This window comes from Pteropus alecto, unplaced genomic scaffold, assembly GCF_000325575.1.
Source record: "Pteropus alecto unplaced genomic scaffold, ASM32557v1 scaffold16, whole genome shotgun sequence".
NCBI lineage: Eukaryota > Metazoa > Chordata > Mammalia > Chiroptera > Pteropodidae > Pteropus > Pteropus alecto.
Window position 1 is genome coordinate 5,407,714 of NW_006438867.1, and position 14,407 is coordinate 5,422,120.

General features: G+C 42.7%; 1 protein-coding gene across 1 annotated transcript in view; it reads left to right on the forward strand.

The window, feature by feature from the left end:
• STARD13 (StAR related lipid transfer domain containing 13) overlaps positions 1–14,407 on the forward strand; it is a 160,209-nt gene that overhangs the window by 113,198 nt on the left and 32,604 nt on the right. Inside the window, exon 4 of the mRNA XM_015592396.2 lies at positions 10,929–10,992. Coding sequence (XP_015447882.1) covers positions 10,929–10,992 — 64 coding nt within the window. The remainder of the gene's footprint in view (positions 1–10,928; positions 10,993–14,407) is intronic.

The following is a 14,407-nucleotide window of genomic DNA, read 5'->3' on the forward strand; positions in this document are numbered from 1 at the left end:
AGGAATTACTCAGAATACGTGAAATTGCGATGTGCCTATTACGACTTTTTAGCTTTTTTAAAAACCAAATTAATATGCAGAAAAGATATCTTCACCCCCATCCCTGCCTCCCACCATGAACCTCACCCAGTGTCGCCTGCATAGTATAGGGGCAGGTTTGGGAACAGACAGGTACAGACATGGTAGGATCAAAGACAGGGAATTTCATATATATATAAATTTGTATGAAAAACATCGATCTTTATATTTTAAAATGATCTCTTATGTACCTTTTCCAACCAGCTACTCAGAATGTCTTTTATATGCGTAAACTTTCAGGAAGAATACTTAAGAAACTGCAAAATAGAACAGTAGATTGAGGGGAGAAGTTTATATTTTTAATGTTATTCACTTCTATATATATGTTTTAGATACTCGTATCGCATTATTAAAAACATTAGCAATGTTTTAAAAAGTGCCTTGCGTTGCTAGATAAATAATAGATGACATGGCTAAGATTTAGTGAGCGTTTACTGTGTGTTTGATGCTATCCTAAGCTCTTACACTGTTCTCATTTAACGCACAAGAACCCACGAATGACAGGTGCTATTGTTATTGTCGTCGTCATTCGCAAGTAAGGGAGACCAGGCTCCTCCTCGTTTGAGCAGCTGGGTCATTGTGACTCCCTTCTCTGCGGGGACAGCCATGGAGGGAAGGCAAGTGGAGTCTGACCAGGGTCTGAGAGGGGACGCTGTGATGAGCTGACGTGCGTCGGGAACCAGTGCTGAGTGGAGACATCCAATGTGTGGGTCTGGGGCTGGGGACAGAGGCGTGACGTCAGCAGCATAGGCATGTATGAAGGTCCTGAGGATGTAATGAGGTCACCCAGGGACAGAAGAGATAGCCAAGAGAGCAGAGGGAAGAGGACCGGGACTGACCCCTGCGGCTCACATCTTGAGGGAGGCGTGGGAGGAGTCAGGAGCCGCCCCACAGGGCCAGGGAGTGAGTGCTCCATGCCGCCCGGGGGTCCCCAGGCTGCTTTGGCTTCATTTTCAGTGTTCGAACCTCTCTCAGGAATCTCTGGTTGTGACCCTTGTTTCAACTTGGACTTGTTCTCACTAGAGAAATTATCTGGATTAGATGCAATCGCTGTGAAGAGTTCAGAAGCTAAAGACACCTCATCTGACTTTTCCGCTACGGGCATATGTGAATTTAAAATTTGTCTTAAATTCCACAAACTAAAGTTGCCCAAGACAACCTGGATTTTTTTTAGTTCTTAACTCTTGGACCACTGGGACCATCGTCCTTTAATGGTCTGCAGTGGGGCTTACACTTCTCCTTGAAACCTTGACCATTAGAGCATATAATTTAATATAATATAAATTATTTTCTGGGGATGTAATTCATAGCATGGTAGCTAAGAGATCTTAAAGGTTCTCATCATAAGAGAAAATATTTGTAACTGTATATGGCAAGGGATATTCACTAAACCTATCGTGGTGATCATTTCTCTGACATATACATAAGTCGAATCATTATGTTGTGCACCTTGAACTTATGCAATGTTAAATGTCAATTATATCTCAAAGAAAAAATTATTTTCTTATATGAATCGCACAGTTCCACACATACGTCCTCTTCCCTGCCAGCAACACACACATACGTCATCGTCTTTGCATAATCACCTTTCTCTCTCACCTCAGCTAATATCCAGGGACAGGTATTTGCGGGTTTATGGGCTGGAGGGAGGTCAGCGTTTCTGCTGCAGCAGGACCCTGTGGGAGGAGGATAGCCAGAGGAAACCGCTCAGCAGAGCAGAGGCGTGGCCTTCACTGGCTCTGTGGTGGCACAGGGACAGCCACTTGTGGGCTTCCGATTGCATTTTTCCCCCTGAGACACCATAAAGCCCACCTGTTGGGTGGCCCCACCCTCACTGAGTGCAGACCGGAGCTGTCTCCATGGCCTGGCCGTGCGCCCTGCTCTGCAGGGTCCTTGTAAACTCCGGGGCCCGGGGACACCTTTGGCGGGCCCTGTGCCCCCTGACGTGCCCCATTTGGATCCCAGTTTTAGGCTGTTTTCAGTTTTGTCCTTGAGGGCCACACCGAGAGCACCTCCAAACGGAGAGGGCCCTTGGCCAGGAGTGGAGGGTGAGAAGCGAAGCCCGTGGCTTTACGCAGAATCGGAAGTTAGAAATGAACTTGTACCCCTGCCTGTCGTTTCTCCTGTGCCTTTGGCAGGAATGTTAGAAACGTCACGGGAAACTGGCCATCAAGTCAGCATGGGAGACCTCGGGAGCAATCTAAAGTCTTCTGGTTTCAAAGTAAAATGCGAATCTAAAATATGAGGGAGGAAGTCATTCCTGGCTACGCTGTCTGTGGGTGGCCCTGAACAAAGTCATTCCTTTGCTGTCCTATACATCCACGGGGCCCTTCGGCGTCACCTTGGCCTCTGTGACAGGGTGAGTGGGAGACCCATCTCAGACAGGTCATTCTCGTTGTCCCCCCTCCCTCCTTCCTGTGTCCTCATGTGTCCTCCAGGAGCACTGCCTCACTCGGAGCGCCCTGCTGGGCATGCAAGGACATTACCAATTTCGAAGTGCTCACCGGTGGGAACTGCGTTGGTTTGGCACAGGTGCTGGGCGCTTCGTGGCCTGTGCTGAGCAGGAATTCTGCAATGTTTGATCGATTGAATTGGAACCTGGAAGAAAATAACCTGTCAGTTCACAAAGTATTTCATTGCTTCTATGTGTTAGAAAATATTATGATAGCAAATTATTCATTTTCTCCTCAAAATATCCTAAACTTTTCTCCTTCCTGGCTTGATGCCTTAAAGAAATACTCTGTGCTCACAGTGTGTCCTCAATTTCTCAGGGTCCACCTGCTTCTCAGCCCTCCTCTCTTGGGCTTCTGCCAAGTCCAAAGGTTTCGGTTTTCAATCACTTACTCTTTCTTAAATATTTGATGCAACTAACCAACTTCCCCCACCCATTCATCGTGCCTGCTCTGTGGCTTCTAGGATGCCACCTCCAGGTCCTGTTGACCTCCTACTGTTACCAAACTTGAGGGGTTCACCACTTGGGGTGCTCTATTCAAGAACAAGACGCAGTTGTCATTAGGTAGATGTTTTTACTTGCAATAAGGCTCTGTCTCCCCAAAGAGAGCCTTAACCATCACTTATATGCACTGTTTCGTCAGTTCACATAGATTTCTTCTTTGAAGTTGGCTAAAATTCTAGTCGAGCTCATCTGTTTGCAGCTGCATCTGCAAAATACTGTGCTACGTTTTAACATCTGGCAAGAATAGCATTTAGTAAGAACCGTCCAGACCTGGAGACCCTTGTCTGTCCTATCTATCACTGCATCTCTGACTACACCTGCCCGAGCCTGGCTCCGCCTCCTTGGCCCATGCCTGAAACACTCGTGTTTCCTGGGTTCTGGATTCTTCTCCTTGGGTGATTGGTTTAATTATTATGTATCTTCTACACATGCCATCTATATTCCGAACACTCCTCGGTGTGTCTAGATGTCACAAGGGCCCCTGAAGTATCACACATCCAAACATGAGCTCATTATCTTTCCCATATCCAGTCTCCATCCCACCTTCCCTAGTTCACTGTTTTCTTTGTTGAGAGGCACATTCGTGAAAGCCTGAAACCTGGGAGTCATCTTCTGTCTCTCCCCCGTGATGGCTTCCGCATCGGTTAAGGACCAAGTCTCCATCTGTTCCCACTCCCTTTCTTCATCTCTTTGCCATCTCTCACCTCAATCAGTGTAAACGCCTCCTAACAGTGCGGTCTCTGTGCTGCCACCAGGTCGGTTCATGATTTGCCATGTGATCACATCACCTTCCTGTCTGATAGCCTTCGATGACTCCCCCACTGCCTGGAGACTGCGCCTAACATCTTCGTTTGGGTCCTTCACGCCTGGCTCCCTCCCGTCTGTCTCCCCACACATTCCCACTCACGGCTTTGCAGGTCCCAGGCTAAAGCATGCTGTTGAACACCCGTCCACTTTGCCGATGACTTTTCTAGCCTGGGCAGCAAATTTCTCCTAGTGCTTCATGGCCTTTGCTCGAGTCTTACCTCCCCTGGGAGGTTTTGTTCTCATGTACTCATTTAGGTCCCACACAGGACTACGAGAGCCACAGGGCAGGGATCACGTCTCGTTCCCTGACACCTCACCTGGTTCCTGGAACACGGGGAGCCGGTCGGATGAACGCATCACGGTTTCATCTCTCCTCATCGACTTTCCCATTGGAATCACAACTTTCGCTCTTCAAATGAGCCTCTGGCTATTTCCCCTTTGCTAACGTATTAGCCGTTCTTAAGCGTCTGAAGATAAGAGTAGAAATTAACAGGCAGCAGTATCATTGTGGACATTTCTTCTGAAAGGATCAAGCTACTCTGCTTATGTCAACGCGTAGATCCAGTTTGCGCAAAGCACAGAGCGTACAGTCTTCATCACGTGCCATGAATTTTCTCTTGCCGTGGAAAAAAAAAAGGGAGGGGGAGGAAATTACCATTGATTGACTAGCCCATGCTCGGTCCATGATGTATGTTCTCATCTTCCACGCCCCCCCTAAAATTCTTCTTGGGTAGGCGGGAGCAGAGAAAATTACCGTCAGGAAGAAGGCACAGCTCTGCTAACTAATGCCCTCTTCTCTTGAGCAAGCATTCCTCTAGGAGCCATATTCTCCCCATCTGAAAATAAAATGGTCAGACCAAATAGTCCCTGGAGTCTGCCAAGCTCTGATATTTCCTTAGCAAACACTGACTGAGTGGATTTGCTCTGAGCCAGCGCCTGTGCTGGGCATTAGGGATGCAAATGAGATGCTGCTCTCAGCCTGTCATGCTCGGTGGAGAGAATAATTCTGTTATTCTGACTATACAAGGTCTATTGTGACTACTTAAAGTCAACCAGTGATTGGATCATGTAGACAAATACAGACAAAGTATGTTCAGTTAAGAAAGAAGAACTCACTGAGACTGTCACGTATAAAATTTCCTGCTAGGTCTTATGTGGATTAGAGGAGTAAATTATGGTTCCCGTCTTCGAAAGAGACTCTGACACAGTGGAGGACACACTGTTCATGCAACATATAAAATAAATTTATAATCAAAATTGTTTTTCGCACAAGAAGAGTTTTCCAGGCAACCAGTGTTAGACCAACTCGGGTTATCTGACGGGTTTTACATTACTTATCATTCCATTATATATACCAACGCCAACTGTTTGTCCTAAGTGCAGACTGGCTTCATTCACAGCAGAATTTCACAGCGGTTTTGATAAAATGCTCTGAATGCTTCTGTTATGTGACGTGTTCTTTCACCTGAGGCGGCCGGTCATTAAAGAGGCATTTGCATCTCTCTGGGACATGCGTTTCATCCATTTCGTATTCTTGCAGAGTCTGCCATTGTTAATATTACCTTGTGCAAGATAAATTACAGTCTGAGGCTGCACCATGCTGGGAAAGTCTGCCGAGCTTCAGACCCCCACAAGGAGTGTTTTCTCTCTTTGTCGTTTTTTTTCCCATCTTAACAGATATATATTCTTGTTGCATTTATGCGAGAGCTGTTTTGGAGATCTTTACTTATCATTCCACTGATGTCACTCACTTGTATTATTATTTATTCGGCTTTGCCAGAGTGTAATTTACATGCACATAAAATCACGAACTTAGAGTATATGACTTGACAAGTTTTATCGAATGTATAGTTACGTAACTATCACAACGATCATGATTTATAACATTTCTATTACCTCGAGAAGTCCTCTCTCGCTGGCCTTAGCGAGCACTGTAAACCACTACGCTATTTTCTGTCACTACAATTCTACCTTTTCTAAAATATTGTATAAACATCATCATGGAGCGCGTGTATGGTCTCTGTGGCTGGCTTCTTTCACACCTCACAGTGCCTCTGAGAGTCATTCATGTTGTTGAATGCATCAATAGTTAGTGCTGTATTATTGAATATTTCATCATATGGATGTACCACAATTTTTATATCCATTTATCGGTCGAGGGACATTTGGGATCTTTCTCCTTTTTGTCTGTTTTATAAATAACACTGCTATGAACATTAAAGTGCAAGTCTTTGTATAGATGTATGATTTATTTTATCTCGGATAAATAACTAAGACTAGAATTGCTGGGTCAGATGCTAAGAATATGTTTAATTTGATAAGAAATTGCCAAACTGTACCTCTTTGGAAGTTTCAGTGGTTCTGCATCCTTGCTAAAACTGGGTGTTGTCAGTATTTTTAGTTTAGGTGTTCTAGTGCGTGTAGTGGTGTCTGTCATTTTAATTTGCATTTCTCCCGTGACTAATGATGTTGAGCATTTTTTTATACGTTTATTTGCATTGCATTTGTATTTCTACTTTCAGAACTGTGCAATAAGTTACTCTTTTTTAAAATCGGGTTGTTTGACTTATTTGGAGCTTGAGTTCTTGATGTATTCTGAAAATAAGTCTTTTGTGAGATGTGTGTTTTGCTAATATTTTCTCCAAATAGAAGAGTGACTCTTAAGTTAAGGTGTAGGCAAATATTGGACTTCAGGGGAGATAAAAGGACCCAAATCAAGGTAGTCAAATCTAGTTAGTCTCTACCTTTAAAAAATAATAAGTAAACCTCTTGTGTGGGTAAGGAGGTATAAAGCGTACTGAAGCTTGTGGTACATACAGGGTGAGCTCTTCGATATCTTCGTATGTGTAGCAGATCGAAAACTTTTGCATGGAATTAAGTGTTTGTTTGTGCTTCCAAACCATCAAGTTTGTTAGACAAGTACATTTTCTAGATAACAGGCAGTCTGTCCCTAAACACACCTGTTGCAGAGATGCCAAACAAGCAAGATCGGCTTATCGAGGCTATTAGATATCAGAGCTTCCAAATGAGAATATGTGTATAATTTACTTCACACGTCACGCTCGGCTCTTAGGTAGCGATTTAAACACACGTGGGACCAGCCAAAAAGATAGGCTGTCAGTTACAGAAGCAGAGGGCAAAGATACGCTGGAGACAGCTTTAGAATAAACGGTCTGCTTCTAATCCAGAGTTGGTTGCTGTGTTTGACACTAGGGAATGTGTAGTCAGTGGGTAAATGGATGACGGCCGAAAATGAAGGGAGTCATCAGATATTTTTAAGTAAATGAGTGGCATGGTAGAAAGTTGGGAAATAGGACTGGTTTTAATGTGAAGCCTTCGAATTGGCAGTGGAACCAATTAAGAGGCTGTTGCCTGGCTTTAGGTAAAAGATAGGAAGGGACTGAATTAGGACCAAAGAAGAGGCAAGATTTCAAAAATATTATGGAGGTATAATTGACAGGACTTGGTGATTGAAATAAATGTAGATCTTGAAGAAGAAGAGGCTTAAGATAACTCTGTTTTTCAGTTAGGGTGGCCTACTTGGTTATGCTTGTAATCATGACAAGACATTTAAATAGGAGAAACAGAATTTGAAGAGAGAATAGTGAATTCAGTTTCGATAGCTGAGTTTGAAGGGCCAGTAAGACCCCACAAATGGATGAGACTAATAAATAGCTAGACATGAAATTCTGGGCCTCGGGTGAGGTATCTGGGCTAGAGATAGAGGATTGGGTGTCATCAGAGTCTAATTTATTTTAAGGTGACATAAGATATTTTGGTATACCACGCAGAACACAAAGGGCAAGGACTACAGTCTGAATTCCAAAAAATATTAATAGTTAAGGGGCAAGTACTGCTCGGTGACAGAAGGAAGGTGGTGTTTATAGAGACGGCAGAATTCACAGTCTCGAATGCCAAAGATGAGAAAAGTTTCAAGGAACAGTAAGTGGTAATTAGTGTCCATTGCTACAAATATAACTTTGCTTAAGAAAAAAAAAAAAAAACTATGGAGTTTGGTAGCTAAAAAGTCATTAGTTGAACTGGAAACAACCCGAATGTCCATCCGCAAAAGAATAGATAATACGACTATATATTTTTATACCATGAAATACTACTCAGCAATTAAAAGAGATGATTACTGCTATACTCGACAGCGTGGATCAATCTCAAAAACATTGTGTCAAGGCAGAGGGGTGCCCAGACACACACAAAAAAACGCATACCCCGTGATTCCATTTATAGGATGACCGAGAAATGACAAAACCAGTCTATGGACAATAGAAGTCAGAAAGAGGGTGCCGCTGGAGGTGGCGAGGGAGTCGGGGTGGTGGGGAGAATTGGTGGCAAAGGAGAACAAGACTCTTTCTGACGTGAAGAAATGTTCTTTACCTTGTTTGAGGTTAGTTATAATTGCCAAAACTCATTGAGCTGTAACCGTAATATCTATGCATAACTGAATTCCAAAATAAGCAACTGGTCAGAGATGAGAGATTGAACATCTAATTTGCTTCTTCTAATTTGCAGAGAGACTTTTTTTTCCAAAAGCAAATGTCCATACGGAGAGATCACAACGACAAAATTTTTAAAGCAGAAAAACAGAAATATGAAGTAGAGGACTTAGCAAACCCAAGAAATAAAATCTAAGTGGTAAATGGAGGAAGTCATACTATAAATCAGTTTGCACTACAGAATCCTAAAAAGCTCAATAGTGGGAAATGAGGTTAAAGGCAAGCTAAAAAGAATAGGGTTGTTTAAAATTCCATCTTAAAGTTGGTTGAACCCTCCATTTACTCCTCCAATCTGTATTTAGGTGACCACTCCCCACCATCAGCACAAGACTAGATGTCCTGTCCCTGGAGAGGCTAAAACATAAGTTGCCTCGACTAAGGGACATCAGACATAGTTGAAGGGGGAAACTCTTTTTAAAACAGGGGCTTCAGTGACAGTCCACCTACATTCTAAATATTGAGATTACCAGACCTCTTTTGTAACTCAGCTCCAGAATATGGGAAAACATGCTTAAAAAGAATCTGAGAAATTTGGGGATCTGAGTTCCGAGAAATCTGATCAGCCCATGGGGGTGGGGGAGGGAAGCACCAAACTCTGACTAGAACAGATCTGAAAGTTCTGAGAGAGATGTCTCTAAGGAAATTAAATTGATAAGATTATCTGATATGTTTTAACACGCTGAGAGATTTAAATAATTAGGTAAGTTTTTGAGTTCGAATTTAGTGCTAAGCACATACAAAACTATGGAAACAAATTAAACAAGATGTTTATTAACTCCTGGGGTAATAAAAAGTTGAAAATGAAAGAAAAAGTAATCAGTGTGTGATAAAAATGTGAAGAGCTTTTACACGGCCATAATAAATACTGGATATTGATTTATGAAAAAATTATGAAATTGTGACCTAACTATAGTTACAAAAGGTGAAGGATGTGAATGTATTGTGGGGAGGTGAAGGTGAGAATAGGTAGTAAAAAAAAAAAAAAATACATCCTCGTCTTTCATAGAACAAAGTGAATAAGTAATGACTTAAACTGAAAAATCGAGAAATAACAGCATAAACACATTGTGAGAAGCAAACACCAAAAGAAACAGTTGAAACGGTTGCTTCCGAAGAGTAGTACACGGAAAAGGACTTGAGGGGTAATGTTCGCCTCTTCAAACGATACACATTCAATAACTATGATTTTTAAAAAGGAACCAAATGAAACAAAATAATCAAGGTATTTGCAAAGAGAATTTCCTAAAATTAGATTGCCACGGGTCGAAGTGAATAAAACTTGAGACTGTTCGCAGTGTACTGAGTAGATAAGGTAGGGAATGTCAGGGCGGTTAGTATAGTTGCTTGAGGGAAAGATAGGGTTGAAGGAAAATTGATAGTTTGCTTGATTATAGTTATTTCGGCAGCTAACTCATTGGTTAGTCGATTTGTTCAGGATAGGGATGAGCTTAAAGAGAAGAAAATCAGTGGGAGGGAATAAGGGAGGTATCACCATCTCAGATGAAGTGGTGGATGTTGAAATCAAAAACGAGGTTAAAGGATTAGCTTTGAAAAAGGATAAGAACATCTCTTTTTTCATGACGAAGGAAGCGATTATTGAAAAGATTTATGTCTAATAGCTTATATTAAGCTATGGTTTCTCACCGGCAGTGGTTGCTAAGTCATCCTTCGAGGAACTGGCATCGTTTTCATGATCTGAGATTGGGAGCCAGTGGAAAAAAAATGAAAGCTGAGGGGCAATTTTGGGAACTCAGCTGAGGATGGAAATCAAAATGTATATATTAGTCGGCACAGGCTGCCATAACAGAACACCACAGACTGTGTGTCTAAACAATAGACATTTATTTTCTCACAGTTTTGGAGGCTGCAAAGTCCAAGATCAAGGTGCCAGTAGGGCTTGGTTCTTGGTGAGGACTCTTCTTGGCTTGCAGACAGCCACCTTCTCACTGTGTCCTCACATGGTAGATTGAAAGCGAGCGAGCTCTCTGATAGCTCTTCTTAAAAGGATACCAATTCTATCGGGTTAGGGTTTCATCCTTTGACGTCCTTTAACCTTAACTATTTCTTGCTCCAAATACAGTCACGTAGAGGATTAGGGCTTCAAATTATGAGTCTTGGAGGGATAGAATTCAGTTCATCCCATGTACGATTCAGCACTGTAATGTGAGCTATTTTTCCATTTATACCCAAATATTCCAAGAGCAAGAGAGGACAGATGGTCGAGTTAATCCAGATTTGGGGACTAGCATGATGGAAGATCAAGGTGGCAAACAAATCGAGGGGCTGGTGAAAGTATGGCTGAAATGATTGACCATGGAAAGAGAAGCCGAGAAAGGGCCAGATTTAGATTAGGGAACGGGGAGAGCTTGGTAGGCTTCATGGCAGAGTCCTCTCAGGCCCAGAAGCTGGAGAAACAAACAAGAACTCTTCTACGGTGAAGCTTCTGTGAGTACAGTGCCTTCTTGGGACATCACTGGTTGTTTTTGCATTTTCAGCCTCACTGGCGATGAATGAGAATTAGAAAATTTAAGTTTATTAGTGGTAGCAATCATCACATTCTTTTCTTTTTTTTTTTTTAGACGGCTAAACACGTTGAACAAGTGTGCCTCAATGAAACTTGATGTGAACTTCCAAAGGAAAAAGGTAAGTGTCTGCACTTGACCGTGGCTGTCGCCACAGAAGAAGCTTGCATCCGTAGATTAAAAACAACACGAACCGAAGTAAAGCTCCAAAAGGCCCGACCATCTCCGCTTGTTCCCCAGCATCCCATCTTATCATAACCCTCATGACGTTAAATAAGTCCATCATAAACCCAGGCTGAGTTGTTTGTTTCACCATCTCCATTGGCTTCAGTTTTTATCAGAGAGTTTGCACGAAAATGTAATATGTTGTCATTCTTTACGGTAATCTTTCAGAGGTTTGTCAAGGTGTAAATATCTACTCCTTATGAGAGTCAGGACTCCACAGTGATTAGTAGATTAAGAAAATACGGAAAAGAGCCTATGGGTCTATGCCAGATGTCTCTCCCTTCATTCTTTCCCACAGCGTTTTATTTCAAGCACATTTCCTGAGGTGTTTATACCCTGGCTGGGTCCATTTCATAACCGTTGAGGGGGTCGGGGAAGAGAGGAACAGGATACTGAGCCGGCCTCATCTTTGACCCCTCTACTTCGCTTTAGTGGCAAGGAGTTTCCTTCAGGTTTAACAGTCACTGTGCTCCTTCCTCCTTCTAAAACTTGGCATGAATGAGGCTGGAGATGTCAGTTCTAAAATGAAGCTGTACTTCATTGAGCACTTACTGTTTACTGGGAGCTATGTTATACACTTGCCGTATACAATCTCATGTAATTCTTTACGGGAGGGATTCTCTGTTTTCTAGACAAGGAAAGTGAAACTTGAAGAAGTTAAATCATTTATTTGTTCATGATATTTTTAAACTCAGGCATGTCTCACTTCAAAAAACGGAGGCTCCGAACTACCTCACTGAAAGACCTCTCTTTCTCCCTGAATTGATCCTTTTAGGAAATTCAGAGTTAAGATCGTTAACTGCTTTTTTTCATTTCACATCTCTAATATGTTAACAAGTCAAACCTCAGTCTACTTCGAAGAAGCAGAGAAAACATCTTTGAGTCAGAAGAAAGTGTTCTTTATCCTGGTCTTCACAGAGAAATCATTAAACCCAGTGGATTTTAAGTCACTCCTGGGTAACCTAATCTTTAAAAATAACTTTAACCCGAATTTCTGCTCTAAAATAGCACACACACACACAAAAAAAGTTAGTGAATTTTTGTTGACCTCACCTTAAAAAGAATTGGGTGTTTGAGCTAGAAACCAAAGATTCAAGTTAAGGAGGTAATATGGTGAAAAACAATATCCAGAGAAATATTAAAGCATGAAGACAAACTAAAAATGTGGGCATGAATGTCCCAACAGCTGTCTGGCTGAATAACACCCTTGAGAAGCACACAGACTGTTTGAAGCATGAGGGTCACATGTTGTTTTGATTGTAACACATGGTTCTTATTAAACTGAGCACGGCCACACCTGCATGTCTGAAGTGTGTGGCTGGTCTATACGGCGGCCTATATAGACCTTTGGCTACAGTGTATTACAAAGGAAAATGCCCAAAACTAATGACATGATTTGTTTTCAACCAAGTGGGGTCATTATATCCCAACCCTGTCACTTGTCTTTCCAAACCCATATGTGAGATAGGCTTAAATAACATTTATTGAACTATTTATGTGTTACCGTCACAAAAGCTCCTCTGTAAGTCGGACGCTTCAGTATTCTGATATTTTTAGTTTATTCCTTATGCCGAGTAGAGTGTCACACACCCTCACAGCCCCTGCTTATCCACAGGCCTCGCCAGTGTAGGCCGTTGAACAAAATATTGCTTTTCGCGTTGTAATTTAGGGAGTCATAACCTGAATTTTCAAATAAGTAATTCCAACATGCGGTCTCCACCCAATTGTGAATCTCAGTCACGACCAGCGTCTGGGGCTGTGGGCTCGGCAGCCATGCAGGAGACCCCGAGTGGTGGCACAGGTTCCCGCAAACTGCACCTTACACGAGCCATAGGCCACTCCTTCATTTTCCTGCAAAAAAAAAAAAAAAAGCAAAAAATAAATACCGGCTGGGAAGAGGCCAAATGATCGAAAATAGAAAGTGAAACTTGAGAACCAAGTACCACGTGGAGCTTCAACCCACTTGGGAATTAGTTTATTTGGAAGAAAACTAAGGCAGCAGCATTTCTTCGAGCTCCGTCCCCATTGTATGCGATCCAAAAAAATAAAAGTATCATCCTCATCTCTAATCTGCAGAGGCCACACGTGCTTAATTCTGCAGAACGTCATCCCCGATGGCCCGTCTGGGGCCATAATCTTCCTTCTCCCCTCGGGGCTCTTGGGCCTACGAAAGGTCTGCGTGAGCTCGCCTGGTGGTTGGTATGGGGAGCATCACTCACGCGGTGCTGACTGTGTGCCAGGCACCATTCCTCACCATTAACCGCAGGTCACGGATGCAGAAATTAAAGGGCAGAGAAGCTAGGAACTTGCCCAAAGCCACTCAGAATGATTATAGGCAGGATTTGAATGCCTCTTTGCCTTTCAAAGATATTTAGAAACATGGCTGGAGACCTGGAGGAGTTTCTTTAGCCATTCATCCAGTTATGTATTTTTATTACTCTTGTTAGAAGAGGGATGTTTTTTTGCCATCTGTACTGAAGGCCACCATTTATTTAACATCTTCGTGGAAATGGATCTCTGGATCTCTCGCAGTGAACATGTCATGAATCTCATTGCTCTGCGTTGCATTTATTCTCATTGGAATCTGAAGGGTTGGCTGGTTTGAGCCAAGAAAGAAAAAAATAGTCTACAGGTAGATGAGGATGGCGAAGCCTCATCCACACTGAGTTGGCCATGCATCTTTCTTGTACAATAAATGCCACTCGTAAAGCAAATCTCACGTGCCCTCCCACGACGTAGTACCACAAGATTTTCTCCTTGCAGAAGAGAAAAGTGGTCTCTCAGAGATTCAAGATGACCTTCCCCGTCTCTGGGACAGTTAGGTGGAGAAGCAGGTTCTCAGTCTTGGCCACAACCCAGCCCAGAAGTGTTTGCAGAGAGCCTGTGACACCAGCAGTCCCCCGCCTCTGGCTTCAGGCCCCTGCAATGTGGCAAGGGGCACGTTTGCGCTTCACACAGGGCCGACTCGGCCACTCAGCTCCAGTTAACGTTAATGGAAGATAACTTCTAAATTGCTATGTAACTGTGGATTAGCTGCCTCTCTTGCTGCTGTGGACTCCTATACGTGGGCTCCTGTTTGCAGTATAAAGTTATAGCCAAATTCCATTTAAAAAACAACAAGAACAACCTTCCTTTGGCAGCGTTTGGTTGGTATTTGGAGAATGTGTAATTTCGGCTTAGAATGTTCTCATTTTTTAGGGAAAAAAACAAACATTAGCGCTTCATCCAAATGAAAAACAAGGCACATGCGAATGCTACTTGTTCTCAGAAAAAATGTTGTCATTATTACTCAAAATCTCAACTTACTTAGT